The 21,384-nt window shown below is 40.1% G+C and overlaps 2 protein-coding genes across 7 annotated transcripts in view; both read right to left on the reverse strand.

Moving 5' to 3' along the window:
* CD1H11orf65 (chromosome D1 C11orf65 homolog) overlaps positions 1-9,491 on the reverse strand; it is a 60,153-nt gene extending 50,662 nt beyond the window's left edge. For 3 of the 6 annotated variants that reach the window (XM_042905004.1, XM_042905001.1, XM_042904996.1), the window contains exon 1: positions 9,393-9,467. The gene's annotated coding sequence lies outside the window, so the exon portion shown is untranslated. Of the gene's footprint in view, positions 1-8,793; positions 8,862-9,381 lie in introns of those variants that run through there. The other 3 variants (XM_042904998.1, XM_042904999.1, XM_042905000.1) reach the window with 3 other exon arrangements.
* Positions 9,492-10,567: 1,076 nt separating this feature from the next.
* The window catches only part of POGLUT3 (protein O-glucosyltransferase 3), a 28,846-nt gene continuing 18,029 nt past the window's right edge, over positions 10,568-21,384 (reverse strand). The window contains exons 4-8 of the mRNA XM_042904995.1: positions 20,244-20,460; positions 18,556-18,752; positions 16,320-16,514; positions 14,892-14,996; positions 10,568-13,035 (exon numbers count right to left, since the gene is read on the reverse strand). Of these exons, the coding sequence (XP_042760929.1) occupies positions 12,910-13,035; positions 14,892-14,996; positions 16,320-16,514; positions 18,556-18,752; positions 20,244-20,460 (840 nt within the window). The 3' untranslated portion in view covers positions 10,568-12,909. The remainder of the gene's footprint in view (positions 13,036-14,891; positions 14,997-16,319; positions 16,515-18,555; positions 18,753-20,243; positions 20,461-21,384) is intronic.

Genomic DNA, 21,384 nt, shown 5'->3' on the forward strand with positions numbered 1-21,384 from the left:
GACAAATTCCTAAAAATACAAAACCTACCAAGACTAAATCACAAAGAAACAGAACATCTGATTAAATCTATAACTAGAATAAGAAGATTGAATCAGTAATCAAAAATCTCCCAACAAATAAAAGCCCTGGACCTGATGGCTTCACTGTGAATTACACCAAACATTTAAGGAAATTACCAATCCTTATTAAACTTTTCCAAAAAAACTGAAGAGAAGGGAACACTTTCTAGCTTGTTCTATGAGGTCAGCATTACCCTGATACAACACACCAACATTCCTACGAACATTGATGCAAAAATCCTGAACAAAATACTACCAAACCAAACTTAGCAGTATATTCAACAGATTACACACCATAAACAAACTGTATTTACTCCTGGAATTCAAGGATGGTTCCATATACAACTATCAATCAATTTAACACACAACTTTAACAGATCGTGATCATCTCAATTGATGCAGAAAAAAAAAAGCACTTGACAAAATTCAACACCCTTTCATGAAAGCCCTCAATAAACTAGGAATAGAAGAAAACTGCCTCAATATAATAAAAACCTTTTATGAAAATCCACAGTAAACCTGATACTCAGTGAAAAGACTGAAAATTCTGTCTGTAACACCTGGAACAGGACAAGGTTGTCTACGTTCACCACCTCTATTCAACATAGTACCGGAAGTTCCAGTCTAAACAATTAGGCAAGGAAAAGAAACAGAAGTCACTCAAATGGGAAAGGAAGAAGTAAAACTATCTATTCTGGATAATATGATCTTGAAAGTATAAAATCTAATTGTTCCACAAAAAAACCTTTAGAACTAAAAAATGAATTCAGCAAGCAGCAGGATATGAAGTCACCACATAAATCAGTTGTACTTCTCTATAATAACGATAAACAATTTGAAAAAGAAATTACAAAATAATCATATATGTATATACATATATATGCGCCTATATATGTGCGCACATATATATGTGTGTGTGTATGTGTATATATATATATATATATATACACATACACACACACATACATAGGCATCAAATAGAATAAAATATTTAGGAATTAATTTCATCAAGGAGGTGAAAGACTTGTACAATGAAAACTATAAAACAATGTTAGACGAAATTAAAAAGACATAAATGGAAATACCATCTCATGTTCATGGTTTGGAAGACAATATTTTTAAGATGTCAATACTATGCAAAGTGACCTGCAGATTGAATGCAATCCCTAACACAATTCCAATGACGTTTCTTTTTTTTTTTTTTGCAGAAATACAAAAGCCCACTTCAAAATTTAGATGGAATCTCAAGGGATCCAGAATAGCCAAAACAAGCTTGAAAAAGAAAGAAGCTGGAGGACACACACTTCCTAATTTCAAAACTTATTACACAACTGCAGTACTCAGAACAATATGACACTGGCCTAAAGCCAAACACACAAACTGAATAGACATCCCAGAAATAAACCTTTACATACATGTCAAATGATTTTTGACAGGTGCCAAAACCATTCCATGGGGGAAGAACAATCTTCTCAACAAACAGTGTTGAGAAAACTGGATACTCACGTGTAAAAGAATGGAGTTACACTCTTTTCCAGCACCACATACAAAAATTAACTCAAAATGGATCAAAGTCTTAAATGTAACACCTAAAACCATAAACTACTTAGAAAACAACAGGGCAAAAGCCCTGAAACATTGGATTTGGTGATGACTTCTTGGGTATGACACCAAAGGAATAAGCAACGAAAGTAAAAATAGACAAACGAGACTTCATGAAAAAGTAAAATTCTATACATCAAAATTCTATGCCAAAGACACCATCAACAGAATATAAAGGCAACTCACAGAGTAGGAGAAGATATTTGCAAACCATGTATCTGAGAAGGGCTTAATATCCAGAGTAACTCCCAGAGAACTCCCAACAACAAAAGAACCAACGATCTGATTAAAAAATGGACAATACAGATATTTCTCCAAATATCATAAACAGCCAATAATCACCACAAAAACACACTCAACATCATTAATCATTAATCAAAATATAATCATTAATCAAACAACCCAGAAAGAAATGTTGGCAAAGGTGTGGAGAAATGGGCACTTGTGCGCACTGCTGACAGGAATATAAAATGCTGCAACCCTGTGGAAAAGGATATGGCAATCTTTCAAAAAACTAAAAAGAAGTTTACCATATGATCTAGCAATTTCATTTGTGGGCATAAACCTAAAAGAATTGAAAGGAGGGTCTCAAAGAGATATTTGTACACCTAAGTTCATAGCAGCGTTATTCACAACAGCTAAACACAGAAGTGACCTGAGCGTCTATCGATGGAGAGCAAACAAAATGTGGTACTGACATACAATGGAATATTATTCGGCCATTAAAAGAATGGAAATCTGACATGTGCTGCAACGTGGATAAAGCTTGAGGATGTTATGCTAATTAAAACCAGTCATAAAAAGACAAATACTGTATGATTTTACCTGTACAAGATAGTTATAGTAGTCAAAATCATAGACACAGTAAGTAGACGGTGGTTGCCAGTGGCACAGAAGGGGTACGGGGTGGTTATCCTTTACTGGGCATGGTGTTTCAGTTTTGTAAAATGAAAAGAGCTATGGAGATGGATGGAGGCGATGGCTGCACAACATCATGAATGTGTTCAATACCACTAAGCTGTACACTTAAAAGTGGTTAAGATGCATATTTTATCACACCTAAAATAAACCTGTAGTACGCTCAATCCTTTTAAGCACTTATTACCCTAAAAAGGATGTCATTCAAAACTGAATGACTGATTGGGTCAAATAATGAAACTGTTCTAATATTACTCCAGTGTTATCAGAGAAGTGTAATGCAAGAATCTTGTTTGCCTAGGTTATATAAACGATTTGCAATTCTACCTGTTGGCGGCACACAGAGAGGAGATGCAAGCTCTACATAAGCTTTGCAAGTAAGCCCCTGTTTGTGGCAGTTTTCATACACATAACCCCAGGAGGAAGACTACTGAACTGAAAGCCTGCAGGTGTGGATTAGTTTCCGTTCACACTGTTACCTAACAGAACCGGAGACGAACAGCTCAACATCTTTAAGCTTCAGTTTCATAAACTGTAAAATCAAAGCACTGCAATAAATTAACTCCAACAGCACTTTCAAGTGTCACAATTCTGTGAGTTTACATTATAAAGGATACAATGCTGCAATAGTCAAATATAAAGGAAAAAAAAAAGCACCACGCTGAACACAGGGAGAACATTGGGTTTTACTTAATCTCTGTTATTAATACTTCACAGTATAAATAATATTATTCACTACCTTTATAACAGCAGTGTGGTTGTGAGATGCTTTATCAGAGTCTCACGTAAGGGAATAAATTTTACTCAAAATTTAAAATTCTCAACTTCTACTTACTTGTGAAATGTGAGAGTTATAAGGATTTATAAATCCCAAACCCCTTAAGTATTTAAATACATAACAGACATCAACTAATATGTGTATTGTATTTAAAGAGACAAAGACCAAACACAAAAATTCTCTAAAGGATATGCCATTTATAGGAAAAATTAAAGAAAAAATCTGTATATTTTAATTGGTTATTTTCTCTCTCTTTTTTTTTTGTAAGCTTAAAACAGGAAATGTTTTCTTCCTATTACGGAGTTTTAAAAATTGACATTTTTAGGGTAGGGACAAAGTGCTCTGTGAAAAAGTGTCTGAATTTTTTCTCTTCAAATAGTTTTTTTTTTTTAATTTTTTTTTTCACGTTTATTTATTTTTGAGACAGAGAGAGACAGAGCATGAACGGGGGAGGGTCAGAGAGAGGGAGACACAGAATCCAAAACAGGCTCCAGGCTCTGAGCAGTCAGCACAGAGCCCGACGCAGGGCTCGAACTCACGAACTGTGAGATCGTGACCTGAGCCGAAGTCGGCCGCCCAACCGAGCCACCCAGGCGCCCCTCTCTTCAAATAGTTTTAACAATATAGGAGGCAGAGGGATATAGGTTAAGTCTATGGGTCTAGAGTAGGATAAACTGGGGTTTGAATCTTAGAAAAAAGTCCATCTCATACTCAGTTGTGTGATCTTGTGTAAGTTATTTAAGTTATTCCAGCTTCAGCTTCCTCATCTGTAAAATAAGGGGGCTCATAGTACTGATCTCATAGAGCTAATTTGAGCTTCAGTTTTCTCATCTGTAAAATATGGGGACTCACAGGGGTGCCTGGGTGGCTCAGTTGGTCAAGCGTCAGACTTTGGCTCAGGTCATGATCTCACGGTTTGTAATGATCTCACGGTTTGTGAGTTGGAACCCCGCATCGGGCTCTGTGCTGACAGCTCAGAGCCTGAAGCCTGCTTCGGATTCTGTGTCTCCATGTCTCTCTGTCCCTCCCCAACTTGCACTCGCTCGCTCTAAGATAAACAAACATTAAAAAAAATTTTTTTAGTGTCTGCTTAACTTTCTAAAAACTGGCATCTATTTATCAATACCTGATACATATCTCTATATATCTATGATCCTTACAAGTGGTGTCTGATATATTAATAAATATACATAACAATTAAGATATATGTATATATAAGATATATATATATAGATAGATATATAAGATATATATGAGATATCTATCTATCTATCTATATCTATCTATCTATATCTATATATAACTTGCTCTTAATCTTGCTTGAGTTCTTACTGGTACTTCAGTCCCCTTGTTTGGATGGGGTTTAGTAGGATGGGTGTTGGGAATTTAGGGCAGATTTTAACATTTCATTTATATCATGCAGCCATTAAAAACTGTTTTGAATAAATATTTATTGAAGTGAATTATACAACGGATGATAAAGAAGGCTAAAAGTAGTACATATTAATTTGTTACTGGCTTGAGCACAAAGCTGAATGGAGGGGGTCATTCTCACACCCCAAGAACTCCGTAGACAGAACAGCAGGAGTGAAGGCACTGAAAACAGGAAGGTGGGACAGGACGAAGGCCCGTGTGACTGTAGCCAGAAACAGAGAAGACGTGGGAGATAAAGGCAGAGGAGGAGTGGGATCACAGGTCCTGCAGGACCTTGAATCCTGGAAAGTGAGAATTTTAAGTGTGACGGGTGGCTGTTGGGAGGGTTACACCAGAGGAGCAACATCACCTATCTTGTGTTTTCTTAAGTATCTCTCCAACTGGTGGCAAAAGGAAACTAAAAAACTAAGCTATCGCTCTGGCTCCGCCATGAGTAATTATACAGTCATAACTATGTAAATATTAGTATTAACTCTACTGGCATTACAACAGTAATACCCCATAATTATATAGCCTACGATAATACCACCCATGATAATATGAATTTGAATATCACATGATTGGCGACTGGCTCCTCTCTCCAAAGCAGGCTGACTTTGGAACAACTCAAGCTTATACTGTATGCAATTAAAATTTCTTAAGCCTACCTAGTATGATGGCAGGATTCTTGTTGTGTTTTTAATCAGGAAGATGAGGGCAGAGGATGAGTATGCGTAAATATGTGTGTTGTGGCACTTCGGTCCAAGAGGTTTGCAACAGGAAGTTACCAGATAATAACTAAATCTAAAAGACACCAAGGGGGCACGTGGGTTAAGCATCCAACTTTGGCTCAGGTCACGATCTCAGTTTGTGAGTTCACGCCCTGCATTAGACTCTCTGCTGTTACCTCAGAGCCCACTTTGGATCCCCTGTCCCCGCCTCTCAGCGCCTCTCCCGCCTTCTCTCAAAAATAAACAAACCATAAAAATAAAGAAAAGACACCAAGAGCAGGGGCACTTGGCTGGTTCAGTCAGTAGAGCATGAAACTCTAGATCTCAGGGTTGGGAGTTTGATCCCCATGTTGGGTATAGAGATTAGTTAAAAATAAAATCTTATGACAAACACAAAACAAGTAGACTAACAGGTTATTTAAAATATGGAGGTAAAAACTCAAGGAAATGCACGTGCAATAAAGACAGAATAGTGGGATGAAAAATGATCAGGGCTATGTTGGCACAAGTAGTCAGGGAAGGCCCCTCTATTAAGAAGACTAATTTTCAAGATGCAAAGAGACAGGACAGTTGCAGGAGACTGTTCTAGGCAGAGAAGATAAAAACGCCCTGAGATAAAAGAGCTTGGTGTGTTCAAGTGGCTGAAAGCCAGCAAGCAGTATTGCTGGAGCTTTGAGAAGAGGCAGAAGTTGGGGGGGGGGGGGAGGTGAGAGGGGTACCAGGAGCCGCACTATAATCAGGTGGGAAGTGGACTATCAACTACTGCTTTATCAACTACTGGTTTGGACAGTGCACCACAGCTTGTACTGGCTGCGTGGAACCAAAATTTAAATGCTCAGGAATTTTGTGAGCTGGTTTTTAAATACAGGGACTACTAAAGATTATTTAAATTTAGAGTAAAATAAAGTTAACTAATACTCAAAATTTATCCCCTACCAGTGATCTTACTATTACAGGGGACCGTAATATACCACCTGAAAACATGCCACTCTGGCACAAGGACTATTTAATTTTTTAACGTTTATTATTTTTGAGAGAGAGAAGAGAAGAAACAGAGTGTGAGTCGGGGAGGGACAGAGAGAGGGAGACAAAGAATCTGAAGCAGGATCCAGGCTGTGAGCTGTCAGCACAGACCCTGACGCAGGGCTCAAACCCATGAACTGTGACATCATGACCTGAACCGAAGTCGGACGCTTAACTGACTTGACCCACCCAGGTGCCCCTGTGTAAGAATTATTTAGAGCTGAAGGCAATCTAGAAAGAACAGAGGCAGGAAAATCTCTCTATCCTTCCCACCTGTTTAAAAGCAGGACACAAATTTGCCTTTGCAAAGGTGTTGCCTCTCTGCTTTCCCATCCCAATAGGAGAAAAATAACCATGATCACCAGACACAAAAAGTTGACACTGACACAGGTCTTTACAAATCTAACTAAAATAACCCCTACCTTTTAATAGTTTCTCCAATATATTTACCTTCCCACAATTTACTACCTCTATAAATCCAAACTCCTTTCATCACTCTTTGTTAAAATGGTATATAAATCCCTGGGTCTAATGAACGTCCTCTTTGGGTTTTTAATTCCTTTTCTGGGAGACCCCCAATTTTATGCATGTAAAATTGAAATATTAACATCAAATAAAATATTTGTCTTTTCTCTGGTCAATCTGTCTTTTGTCAGTTTAATGTGCAGGTCTCAATTTTAAAACTTAAAATAGTAGACAAAAAGTTTTTTCCTTTCCTACACTACATTTTACTGTTTATTTCTTGAGGTTATTTACGTTCACTGCAGAGGCATTACTGACAACTTTGGCTGGATTCTTTGTTGTGGGCCCTGCCCTGCATGTGGTAGGACGTTGAGCACAGTCTCCGTACTCTACCCACCAGACGCTGGAAGCACAGTTGTGACAACCGAAAATGTCTCCAGAAACTGCCAAATGTCCCCTGGGGAGCAAAATCACCTGTAGTTGAGAACTACTAGTCTCCATATGTTGTCTATCGGTATATGTGTGGTGTAAATAATGTCATGGTGCACTACCACACGTCTTCCCAATACCTGAGGTCATTTCGGTGTCTCGAAATTGGTCGTGGCCAGGCTATTTTCATCACAGAAACTGACAAAAACTATAAACCAGGACTTGATTTATTGTTCTGCTGGTTGTCTAGATTTAACAAAGTGGTATCGAAAATGTTAACGGACACTAAATTTATAAACGTGTTGTATGGGTCACCATTACATCAGGAATAGCACAAAATACTGACACAGTATCTTCCAGTATTTGTAATTGACATGATTCGGAAACCAGTCACACCACAGAGGAGTGATGCTATCCCACATATTTCAAGGAAGGGAACGTGCTCAATTGCATCAAATGCTGAAGGGTCAAGTAAATTAAGAATAAAGAACTACATTTGGCCAGATAAAGTCGCTGGTAACCTTGAGAAGTAGTTTTCAGCTGAGTAGCAAGGAAGAAGGCCAGGGATTGGGTGGAGGGAGAGGCCAAATCCAGACAGCAGGTACAGTAACAAGTGCTTAGAATTCTGTCAAGAAGAAGCTACAGGGGCGCTTGGGTGGCTCAGTCGGTTGAGTGTCTGACTTTGGCTTGGGTCATGATCTCATGGTTCATGGGTCCAAGCCCATGTTGGGCTCTGTGCTGACAGCTCAGAGCCTGGAGCCTGCTTCATATTCTGTTTTCCCCTCTCTCTGCCCCTCCCCTGCTCGGCTCAGTCTGTCTCTCTAAAAAATAAATAAAAACATTGGAAAAAAAAAAAAAAAAGCAGATACAGAGCAACAGCTGGTGGGCAGGAATGGATTCCCAGGGTGGTTTTGTTGTTTTTTTTTTTAATAGGACAGACATTAAAGCATATTAAAATGTTATTAGGTATGATCCCATAGTGAGGGAGAAATTTTAAGTGCAAAAGGGATAAACTGAAGGGTGGCAAAAAGTCTTTGGAGGAGGTTTAAGAGTCAAGAAAGGGGGTAGGGACAGCTGGTGGCCTTAGATAAAAAGTGATACTGCTTTCACAGGGTTATTACTATGAGGCTCTAAATAAATGCACCAACCTGAAAACACTGCATACATTGTAAGACACTAGAAAGTACTATAAAACCACTGCTCAAGTAACGAAGGAATTTACTACACCAGCTTCCAATTACAGATTCAGAAATGGAAGGTTTTCGTCTACCCCAACTCGGTGATGATTTTTATTAAGTCGATTATGGCTCCACCCGTCTTTTATCTTCATGAGAAAAAGCCTACAAGGTAAGTCTCTGAATTCTCAGTTCCACTTACTTTAAAAGCTGGGAAGGAGTACTAAAGTTAATTTGCTGGGATCGGAACCTCTTATCTTGTTTTAATGAACAAACCAAGGTGTTTCAGGACCTTTCTCAGTTTTGTAATCTCGCTCTTCCTTTTTTCCTGTGCTTTCTGCCGAGGGCGGAGGAGGGCAGACGCTTTTCCATCTCTACATAACGAAAACCATTTCACGGGTAGAACGGAAAAAAGGTGAGGCGGGTTAACAAGTACTTCGCCCCCGGCCTCCAGGGAGACGAAACTGCGTCTCCGCGGAGGGGCGAGGATCGGGGACCGTGAGGCTGTAGGCCGAACAGGAGCCGCGTCAGCCAGGGCCGCGCGAGTTCCCCGAGGCCGAGCCGAGGACGCAGGGCTCAATCGTGGGCAGCGCTGGAAACCGGAGGCTGGAGGCCCGGGGATGGGGGCGCTTCAGGGAGACCAAACGTTTTTACGGGGGTCGGCTGGGGAGCGGAACTCAAGCGCAGGGGCGGGGGGCGCTTTAGGGCGCTGGACAAGGGTGGTCTTAGAACAGAGGCTACAGAGAGGAGAGACCAGCTGTGATATGGGCACACACGGTAGGGGTACAACCTTCCCTTCACCTTTCTACGCCGCTGTACCTGGCTCCGCAGAACTTCTCGTTAGCACTGCAAACGGAAGCTACGCACCTCTACTTCCGTTCTGGTCCGTTTCAAGGCCCCGCCCCGGTCTGTCCCTCGGCCCCGCCCCGCCCCGCCCCAAGGCCCCGCCCCTCAGCGCCGAGCTTCCCTCCTCCACCACCACCCCCGGCCCCGCCTCCGTCTCCAGCGTATCCAAAACGAAAAAAATGTGACGCTAGTTGAACCTGTTAGTTCTCGCTGCGATTGTTAAAGGCTTTGAGGCAAAGCATTTTTAAAGGGAAACCACAGTGCATTTCCGCGATTTGGGGCTAAACTTATTATAAAGCCTGGTCACTGCCACCAAGGGCTTTAAGGATGTGGGAGAAATACACAAAAGCTTTCATATGTAAGTAATTTATTCATTTGTAAATAAGAAAACTGATCCTTCTAGCGATTTGGCATCTAGTGCTCAGGATCAAAAAGTGACACGTGATTGTAATCTAATGAGATTTCTAAATGTAAGCTCTTTAGCTGGTAAATCCTAAACCAGTTTTATTTTTTTAATTGAGGTATAATTGACATATACATTAGTTTCAGGTGTACAACATAATGATTTCGTACGTGTATATATTTATTGCTAAGTGATCACTACAGTAAGTCGTGTATAACTTACTAAACCAGTATAACAACTAAACCAGTATAATGACGACCTAAACTGTCTAAGACATTGCACTTCTTGTTATTTTAACCTGGAATCAGAAAAATAATGGTGTCAAGCCCAAATTTCTTTCCCCCTAATATTAGGGAAATCCCACTAGGGACTGAGTGGTGGTGATATAAATTTGGGTTCATTCACTCATAAAGACACAATAAAATTATAATTAGACCAACCCAGTTGCAGAAATACCAGGGCTATAGGTTGTTACAATCTTTTTTTTTTTTTTTTAATATTTACTTATTTTTGAGAGAGGGAGAGGGAGAGGGAGAGAGAGAAGGGGTGAGGGGAAGAGAGAGAGAGGGAGACACAGAATCTGAAACAGGTTCCAGGCTCCGAGCTGTCGGCACAGAGCCCAAGGCAGGGCTCCGATAACTCTTGACCTGAGCCTAAGTCGTCGCTTAACTGACTGAGCCACCCAGGCGCCCCACTTTCTTCAAAACGAAAGTTGTGTTTTTCAAAATATTATTTAGAAAATTTACTTTATTTAAAAGTGTATAAAATATGTCCCATGATACAAAATTCTAGACATAGTAGACTTAAAAACAGCAAAATGGAAAATATAAATATCCATTTTCTTATATATATCTTTTGTGCACTTACAGTCTTTTCCTAGGTTTACATTTTTCTTTATTTTATAGTCTAATTCATACTTGCAGTAAAAACAAATATCATAGACAGGTATATAGCAAAAAGTAAAAATTCCCTTCTCTCCGTCCCTTCAGATATTGGTAAATAAAATCTTTCCAAACTTTCAACCATACAAACATATTTTTGTTTTTTACATTCATGGTTTCACATTATACATGCTGTTCTGTAACTTACTTTTTCCACTGAATACTGTAATGGAAATCTTTCATGATAGTATGTTTAGAGATACTTCATTCTTTTTAATGGTTGTATTATATTCCTTTATATATCGTTATCTACTTGGCCAGTTCCTTCATGAAGGCTATTCAAGGTGTTTCCGACATTTTACTAATAAAAACGGTGCTGCAACAAATACCCTGGCAGCTTATTTAGACAAATGCACTTACTATATTTACTTGCACATCCTTACAATCCTCTTCTTTGAAATATCAGATTTTTTAAATGACAGTTGAAGTATTAAAAATGACTAATGGATTATGTGGGTAATGTGTGAATTCGAAGGGAAAAATCATGGTTTTAGTAAAACTACTTTATTAGGTTATATTCATGTCAACAAACCAGAAAACCATTTAAGCTAACTTTGAGGGCTCCACTTAATTTCTTAACTACATCCTCTCTGTTCCATGCTCAGAGGCTGCCTGATGTATCTCAGTTCACTTTTCACTCTCAGTCTTGTTTGGCAGCTGGTGATAGATATTTAAAAAATTTAAGATGTTTTGAACAAGATGCCATCAGCCACAAGGAAGGAGCAGGGGTTGGTGGGCAGGGAGGTATGAGGGAGGGCAAATTTTCTTTCCATAATCTCGGCCTTGACAAACCCCAAACTCCGGGTACAATATATACAGGACATGGATTCATTAGGTTATGGTCCCAGTACAGCTTGCCCTGTGACCGTGTACTTGGGAACAACTGGTGGGTATTGGTTTTCCTTGGATACTTGGCTTTGTTTACACTGCTCTTAAATATGGTTTTGCTTTTGTCTAGTTACACAATTCTGTGTTCTTATTGACCTTCAGAAAAAGATATGACTACTTTAAAGTGGTTACATTACAGTGCTTTCCAGATTAAGTAAATATTTCAATGAGAGGAGTCAATATTTTTAGATTGGGAGGGTAGATAGCTCTTGCTTTGGGGAAGTGCTCATTAGTGACATGACCAATGACTCTTGGATGGGTGGTTTTACAAGGAGTGTGTAACGAAGTTCTGGGCATTAAGTCTTAAGTCTTGACCCCGTCCAAAAAAAGGCGAAGGAAATTTCAAAGTTTTTCTCTTGGCAGTGCAAAACCACTGCAACAGCAAGGATGCATTCAGGATGTTTGCCTTTCTTGTCAGCATATTAGTGAATTCCCAAAATACCAGGCTTATTACTGTTGCTTCTGGCAGATGTTTTCAAGTATCCTTTTATAGATTAAAAAAAAGTAAAGATCCCCACCTGACTATCGTTATCTTCCCTCTATTCTATAGATAGATAATGAATGGTTCCCATAGGATGTTCTCATGTACTTTAATAACTGTGTTGTCCTTGCTGGGTGTCCCACCCAGGTAGATTGGGAATTACTAGCTTACGACACAATTTCTCCTTAATTTTGTCCCAGGCTTTGGTAAAACTTAGCTAAAAAGATCCAAGTGAGCTTTAAGACAATACTGCCTCCCTAGTCTCCAAGCTACCTTTAATAAGGGAACCATCTTCTCCTCCCTTAACTGTTCTTATCAGACCTTCCAGGAGGAGGCTTGCCATTACTGAATGCCAAAAGCAGCCTGCAGGAGAAGAAATTACGCACTGAGACGGAAGGACCCTGCACAAGCATTTCTTCTTCATAACTGGAAGAGGAGGAGGGAAAGTGAACAAGGGGCAGGAACACACCAAGAAATATGGCGCCAACAGTTTCCTAGAGAGTGATATTTGGGCAAGCCTATCTACTATGACCCGCAAGTTTTCTTTTTAAAAAAACAAACTGATGCCGATGATAGCGGTTTTTACACAAAAGAAAATAATACTTAAAGACACATGTAATGCTGGCTCTCCTACTGCTCTATCCATGCACGTTAAGTCTCCTGAACTGCGCTCGACACAGGGTGGCCTCTACCTGAATGATCTGAATGCTTGCAGACAACTCCTCGGCCACACACGCAGGGCTGTGAGTGTGAGCTGACTTACAGCTCTTCTCTGGAAGGTCTTTCCCGGTGGCACTGGCACACGGACGTGTCATCATCAGGCTGAGCAACAAGTTCCATTCCATCACGTATTTCCGGTTTGCTGGACTGGCGCTCGGCATATTCCTGGAATGTGCGTGTGAAGGCAACTCAAAGATTAGTCCCCAAGTCATCCCACTGGATCCTCCCTCCCTACCCCACTCACGCCATCCTTCCTAGTGGCTGTGTATCTTTAGAAAAGATTTCTTTCTTTTAACGTTTATTCATTTTTGAGAGACAGAGCACAAGCGAGGGAGGGGCAGAGGGGCAGGGAGACACAGAATCCGAAGCAGGCTCCAGGCTCCGAGCTGCCAGCACAGAGCCCCAGGAGGGGCTCAAACTCAAGAACTGTGAGATCATGACCGGAGCTGAAGTCCCGACACTTAACCGACTGAGCCACCCAGGCGCCCCCTAGTGGCTGTGTATCTTGAGACTACAACCAAAGGTCTGCTTTATTCCAGTCCCAACTTCAGTTCTTACAGGTACTAAGTGTAATATTTCATAATCTAACAAGGAACCCCAATCTATAATTTTCTGTGGACGTAGGAAGCCTCCACAAAAGGAGGTCAAGCCAGGCATCCCCATTTGAAATAACAGCACCTCTTGGCGTTTACCCGCCAGTGATGAATGAATAATTAAATGTGTTGAACACTCAAATCAACAAAGATGATATGTATCTCAAAATAAAGTTGCCGGTCCCACACACCCTTCCCTTTAGGCTCATAGCCACATATGTTTTGGCTACAGACCTGCGTGGTGTCCTCCTTCTTGGCCACTGACTGAAATATTCCTATAAATTAGACTTCCAGTTCAGTGGTTCCATATACCTCGAGCTGGACATTCCTGGTGGGGGGCCCAACCCTCAAAAATACTGACACGAGTACAGGAACCAACTTAATAATTTAGGGTGAAAAACCCCTACTATTCAAGTTACAGGCAGACCAACGGAGGGTGCACAACTCATTTAAGGGAAAGGCTACTTTTAGTAAATAGTGTAATTTATCATTTTAATTTTTCTACGAGAAAACAGTATCCCCCAGCATCTGAAGAAATGTACTTTTCTTCTGCCCACAGAAAAATAAGTTTAGGTTAAAAACAGAAGTATTATTTCTCTTTTTTTTTTCTTCCTGGTGAGATTTTACTGTGTAAAAACACAAGATAGTTACTGAAAGAACCAGTCCTTGCATTTCCGTATTTTAGGCCTAAGGTGTTAGAACCATTAGAAATATATTTCATTTTGGGGTGCCGGGATGGCTCAGTCGGTTAAGGGTCTGACTTTGGCTCAGTTCATGATCTCACGGTTTGTGGGTTCGAGCTCACATTGGGCTCTGTGCTGACAGCTCAGAGCCTAGAGCCTGCTTTCAATTCTGTGTCTCCCTCTCCCACTGGCACTCTGTCTCTCTCTTTCTCCAAAAATAAATAAAACATTAAAAAAATTTTAATAAATGTATTTCACTTGTTTTTTTTTTTACAGCAAGCTGAATATTGGCTTTCCATCCTATACCGTGATACCAAAAGCATGAATCTTAAGTAGTAAGAACAAAGAGGCAGACACGTTGAGCAGAAAGAGATGTTCATGATCTCCAGTCCAACCCCCTTACTTTCTAGAGGAGGAAAGATATCCTCTGAGGTTCAGAAAATACCTAAACTAGGAATTCCACAAGGCACTTCATAAAAGCACTGCCAAGGTAGGGGGAGCTTTTCATCTATATTTGGAAGGGCTCGGTGCACTGTTTTTCATAATACTGAGGTGGGATAAAAATACAGGGGCCACAAAAAGACTTAGCACTGATCCTGTCTTTCTGCGGGCTGGTGCTCGGCTTGGCCAGAGTTCCGTGGACTGACTCTCAGAACCCTATGGAGAAGTGAGGCACCCAGGCCCAGCATGGGGTCTGAGGATGCTCCCCCACCCCCTCCCGGCAGGACAGCCCTCGGGCACTCACCCGGAATACTCTGTAATAGTAACAGTAAAGCCGGTGTGGCTGCAGCAGGTCCCTGGCCCTCAGCTGCCCTTCTTTTGCAATCTTCTTGGCTTCTTCATCATTCTCCTGAAAGGTTTAAAAAAACAACAACACGATAAGTGAAAAGTACTCCTGTGACCACCCACCCTCCCAAAGAAGGCTACTGGCGAGTGTGAAGCAGGGCCGATGTCGGGTTAAATGTGAACAGCATGGAAGACGCGGAACGGGATGAAAACAGCCTCAGCACGAGGCTCTGAAAAATAGACAAGGTACTTTGCTAGACATCTGTTACACAGCAATGGTCACGCGTGTTTGGACCCTGTTGCACTGGCTCAGAAGCTCCCCCCACCCCCTCCCGCCCCATACCTTCACCCAACATGCAGCTTCTCTTGTGTCTCCTGGCTCCCCAGGACATTTAGGGCTCATCCTCTGTTCCCCCATCCTAGCCTCTCTGCTTGGTATGAAAATGCAAACTGGAGTAGAATGAATCACTTTTTATGTTCTAACATCTCTTAAGAGCTCCATTGTAATTTGCAGTCAGAGCCCCAAAGTTGTTACCAAGCAGTACCTGTGAAAGTCGAGCTTACTGCTGTAATAGTAAATTCGGTGATTGGTACCCGCAGGCTGTTCCTTCATTACCAGGAACACTCAGCATTCCTAATTATACTTTTGGAAAATAGCTAATATTCTACTCTGCTGCCCACAGGAAAAGCCACTGGCAAGCAATCCTTACTTTTTATTAAAGGTCACCAAAATGATTCTGCCTCGGGCACCCACTTATTTGCATACCCAAACACGGCTTCTCAGAAACTTAGAACAAAATCTTATAACGAAAGGGTAAATTTCTAGAGCTTCATAATAAAACAGAACAGATTTTTAATACTTTTTCTTTAAAAAATACGAAAACAAATCATATTTTATGGAAAACTTGTAATTCTTGGAATGTTGTATAGCATGCATCGATTGTGCCTTTTTCCTAACTGGGAACAAGAAAAGAGCATCGTAATTGCCTTTAATGTCTTCTTGTGCATAAAGGACTCTAACCCTGGGTTTTTCAATCAGCGATTTGCATTCAGTGTGTTTTTGCTTGATTAGTGTGTGTATGCATGAATAGTGATTCCTTCAGAAAAATCTATATTCTATATAACACTGTTATATTCTATATAATATATACATTCCATATAACATTGGACTTCCAACTCTTCTAAAAAATGCTCAAAAATGTTGATAAAGGGTATTAAAATGACCTCAATGTTGATTCTTTAGCTATTTCAAGGGAACAAAAGTTCCAGAAAGTAACATTTCTCTGACTAAATTATGTCAAGGTAAATTGCATCATGATGGAACTCATGTAAATAACATTGGTAAGTGTGTTATCACCTCAAGAAATTAAAACTGCAGAAAGCGTACCTTGGCCCACTTAATTTTCTCTAGTAAATCGCTAAGATTTCTTTTAATTGGGACATAATGTTTCCAAGGCTTTAGTGTCATATAGAAATGTTCATAGTATGTTGAGTCCTGCTTCAGAACCAGACTGTCACCCAGCATGAGGTACGGGTATCTATACGCAGCCACAGTCCCATCCACATTCACTTGATACTTGTACTAAGAGATTAAAACAAACATAAACAAAGAAGAAATTTAACAGCCATTTGTTTCACTTCTGATTGTCATCAACACCATAATACTAAATATAAAGCAGTTATTTTCCATGTTCCAATTTCACTGTTTAAAAGTTATACACTTCATTTTGTAATTCACATTTTCTCTTTGTATTAAAATCATAAGCAGCCTGGGGCGCCTGGGTGGCTCAGTCGGTTAAGCAGCCGACTTCGGCTCAGGTCATGATCTTGCAGTCCGTGAGTTCGAGCCCCGCGTCGGGCTCTGTGCTGACAGCTGGGAACCTGGATCTTGCTTCAGATTCTGTGTCTCCCTCTCTCTGACCCTCCCCCGTTCATGCTCTGTCTCTCTGTCTCAAAAAATAAATAAACGTTAAAAAAAAAAAAAATTAAAAAAAAAAATCATAAGCAGCCTTTAGCACATTGATTTTAGGAAATACAATGCAATGGGGTGTCTGGGTGGCTCAGTCGGTTAAGCATCCAACTCTTGATCTGGCTCAGGTCATGATCTCACAGTTCGTGAGTTCGAGCCCCCCATCGGGCTCTGCACTGACAGCACAGAGCCTGCTTAGGATTCTCTCTTTCCCTCTCTCTGCCCCTCTCCTACTTGTTCTTTTTCTCTCAAAAAAAAAATCTTAAAAAAAAAGAAATATAATGTATTTAAGGATAAGATAATCAATAGTTTTAGGAAATAATTTAGGAAATAGGAGTACCTTTTTCAACTCTATGTAATGGGGATTCAGATTTCTGTGACCAGGGAGGAAAATGTTTCAAAAGTTCTATGTTTGGGGTGCCTGGGTGGCTTACTCGGTTAAGCGTCAGATTTCAGCTCAGGTCATGATCTCATGGCTCATGAGATCGAGCCTCAGGTCAGGCTCTGTAGTGACAGCTCAGAACCTGGAGGCTGCTTCTGATTCTGTGTCTCCCTCTCTCCCACTTGCACCCTGTCTCTCTCAAAAATAAATAAACACTAGAAAAAAATTTTTTTTATTTTCTAGGTTTATTAAAACTGACTTCTGGTAACAATTTACACTTTCATGTATACCTAATTTCCCTTGTTCCTTATACCTACATAAGTATGAAAAAGGAAAGTGTTACCTCCAGAAAGCTCAATTTTAGAGTTGAGCACATAGAAATGTGGAGAAGTTCATGGACTAGTGTGATGGCTTGCGACATAATAGGTACTCGGTTTACATATTTGCTGGATTAATAAGGCTTGGTTTACATTTCAAAATCACTTTTCATAGGAATTAAACCTCACTTGATCATAATAATGTGAAGCACATATTATGATAACCTCTCTTCCCCCCCCACCTTCTTTTTTTTTTTACAAATGAGAAAACTGGTGTTCAGATAAATTTATAAACCTCTATTCTTTGAGTTCAAATCCAATGTTTTTTCATTCTATCACACTGATATGAACAGGATGTACTCACAGATTTGGTAATTAATTTTTTCTTAAGTAATTGGTACCAAAGAGTTTTCTAGCCAGTCAGATTCTGTCATACTGTTCACATCTCTATCCTTTGGGCCTCATGACAGTGCCCTGAAGGAGCAAGGCAGGCATCTTGCATGTTTAGGGGCGCTAAGAGATGAAGGTTCCACAGTTAATGGCAGAGGCAGGACGCGTACCATAGTTCCATACTTATATGGAGTTTATACTCTTTCTGTTTACAAAAGGCATTTAAGATCACTTTATGTAAAAGGTATTTAGAGTCCCAGCTTATAAAATAAGTCTAAACAAGAAAAAAACAGATAAATAAATGCACCCAAAACCCCAGGTTAATCCTCGTACTATAGTATTAAATACAGTCCTGGCCACTGGGTAGACAGAACCAACAAAAACAAAAATACCAAAAAGGAGACCACAATGAATGCTCTAATTCCCTATTGTTGGAAGGGAGAAAGTAAGAAAGTGTGGGTGTGCCAGCTCAAAAGACTGGAGAAATCTGCCCACCCAGTGATTTGGTAGACTTTTAATGCAAGTTTATCACTTCATATTCATACAGGAAGACATAAACGCATACCTTAAAGAAATCAAAGAAACCTATCAATTTAGCTTTTCCAAGCTCCTTTTCTTTCTCTTGGAAAAAGAAATATCCTGTAATTCCTGCATCTAGGAGCTCTGGGTTTTCCTTGGACATCTGTACCAACTGGAGTCTCTCTTCTCGGCTATCTCTACCTCTGAAGAAAGCTTTTTCTGTTTTATTGATCCAGGAAGGCCCTAGAGGTTTGAAGCCATAAAAAAATATGATTATGAGTTTGACATTTATAAAAATGGTAAGCATAATCATCTTTAATATACCATTGTCATTTAAGATGTTAAAGCTCTTTTATCATCAACTCATCTCCTAAAGTAAGGTGCTGTTTCCAAAAAATAGGGGATTGAGTACCTTCCTGAGATACTTTCCAGTTTAGACTTTAAAAACAGCCCTTTTATCTGCTGTATCACATAAAAGAATTCTCTCATTTCTCCTATTTGTCTACCTGTGAGAGCTCACTCAAATGCTAGAGTGTCTGTTGTATGACTTTAGGAGTTATCCAAAATAACGCTGGATCAAGTTCAAAGCAAAAAGCATTCAGCAACTTGGCCACTCACCCAGGCATTAGCTTCTTCCATCCTTTGTGCTTCACAATAAAAAATGAGCTAGGCTTTTGTTCTTAGACTGGGTGACCAGAACAAACTATATAACTAGGTAACACCCACGTCTTTAATCCTTAGGTTGCTCAGATTTTTGAGCACATCACCTTTGAATACAGGGAGGATTGTCTAATATGCTCTGAAATCAAGATATATATATATATATATATATATATATATATATATATATATATATATAACTCAACTATATGCATGTGTGTAAATATGTGTGTGTGGGGGGGGGGGGTTTCTTTCCCTAGAAGGAAATATTCTAGAAGAATTAACTAAATCTGTTTCTATGATTCTAAAGAGAGGTCATTAGTTAACACCTGTTACTCTTCTAAGGGAAAAATTGTAAAACATAGAAACTGGAGAGGCTCACTCTCTTTAATATTTTAGTACACTTCTCAAGAATTCACTGTTACCAAATAAAAAGTCAGTTTTGAATCCATGCTATCTTCAGGTAGTTTGCAAAGAGTCTTCGGTCGCATCTGCCAAATAAGTCCACCAAATCACAATAAATGGGAACAGAGTTTATAAAGACAGGCAGGGTTAGGCAGGGTTTATTCTACTCAGGGAGTCTGGTTTAATAAAAAGTTGTGTTGGGCCATAAAATGTAAGGCCATCAAATGGGAGTGGGGGAGGGGCAGAAAGAATTCAGGTTGTAAAGGATCAAGTAAGGTAGAAGGAAGAAATGAGAAAATTCCTCACTACATGATGGAGGGAGTAATATCCAAATAACACTGCTATAACAATTCTCTTACATCCATATATAATTTTATATTTTTCAAAATGCTTTCTGGCTCCATCCAGCAATATAAAGGCACTGGAGTCAGAATTAAGTGACAATTTTACCAAATATATATTTTCAAATGGTATTTACAAAGGACCAACTCAAAGGAGACCCAGTTACGGCAGGTCTGGATTTTACTAGTCCAACCCATACATCTAAGTTTTGGATTAGAGGAATCCTACACTGCCCTTTCTTTCTCGGTTAGAAAAGAAAAATGATGGTTATTTAAATATATACCTACTCCCTTTTACCTCTGTCTTTGAGAACAAACTTTTATTTACCTGTATTTCCCTGAATAGAGAGGAGATCATTTGTGACACCCCTCATTGCTTCCAGTGTCGAGTGGGAGATGTCATATGTTGGAAGGATAATGTCTCGTGAATCCAGGGAGCCGCACCACGAAACGATAGGTAAAGGGCCAGGGGTTTCATTGACTTTTCGATGCTCCAGAGGCCAATCTCCAAGATTAATATAAAATTCTATATCGGGGAGAAGGACCTAAATAAACAAAAGATGAGACATCAGTTCTGCAAAGAGCTCAGTTTTGGGTACTAAATGCTTCTATTCTTTGGCTTTTTAAAATATGTCTGGCAAAAGTAAACATTTGGAAACAGCAGAGGCGAGAAAATTGCCCGTCAGTCATCAGCAGTATCAGAAAGTCAAGGGTGAGGATGGCAGATGGCAAATTCACGCAACCAGGAGTCAGCTCCTTCTGTCCAGAGATGGTGTTTCAAATTGCTTAGTGTCAGGGCACCTGGCTGGCTCAGTCGGTGGAGCGAGTGACTCTTGATCTTGGGGTCGTGAGGTTGAGCCCCATGTTGGGCATAGAGATTACTTAATAAAAATATAGATAAATTATCAAAATTGCTTACTGTTCTAGCAGTGGACATGGTATAGAACAGTACAAATAAAGGGCTTCAAGAACTCTTTCTGCCAGCTGCCTACTAAAGAATTGACAAGGTTAGACCCAAGCCCTTGTTTTCCTTAAGTATCAAACCTCCACGTCACGTCTACATTTGCTTCCGGAATCTGCCACTCCGTGGCCATCTCCGCGGTCAATGCCTTGGTTTAGGCTCTTCCCATCTCTTGCCTAGATTGGTGCAGTAGCTTCCTCACTAGGTGTTCTGCTCGAGGCTCTCCCCACTCTGATTAGCTCTCACTTTGCTGCCTAAAAGTCTAAAATCCAAATTCATGTTACTAGAAGCTTAAGAGAACCTTAAGCCTACAGGACAAGGTGTAAACTGTCTGGCTAGAAGGCAAGGCCTGTTATCTCGTTCCAGCTAAGCTATAAGCCTCACCTTCCACCCGAGAAGGTGCCGGTCAACTTCGGGCTGCTCTCTGAAAACGCCAGCCACTCTCCTATGCAATTCCCTTCCCACTTGGAACATTCTTCTCCTCCTTATTCACTTGGTGGCCTCCTTT

The sequence above is a fragment of the Panthera leo genome, chromosome D1 (assembly GCF_018350215.1).
Source record: "Panthera leo isolate Ple1 chromosome D1, P.leo_Ple1_pat1.1, whole genome shotgun sequence".
Classification (NCBI taxonomy): domain Eukaryota; kingdom Metazoa; phylum Chordata; class Mammalia; order Carnivora; family Felidae; genus Panthera; species Panthera leo.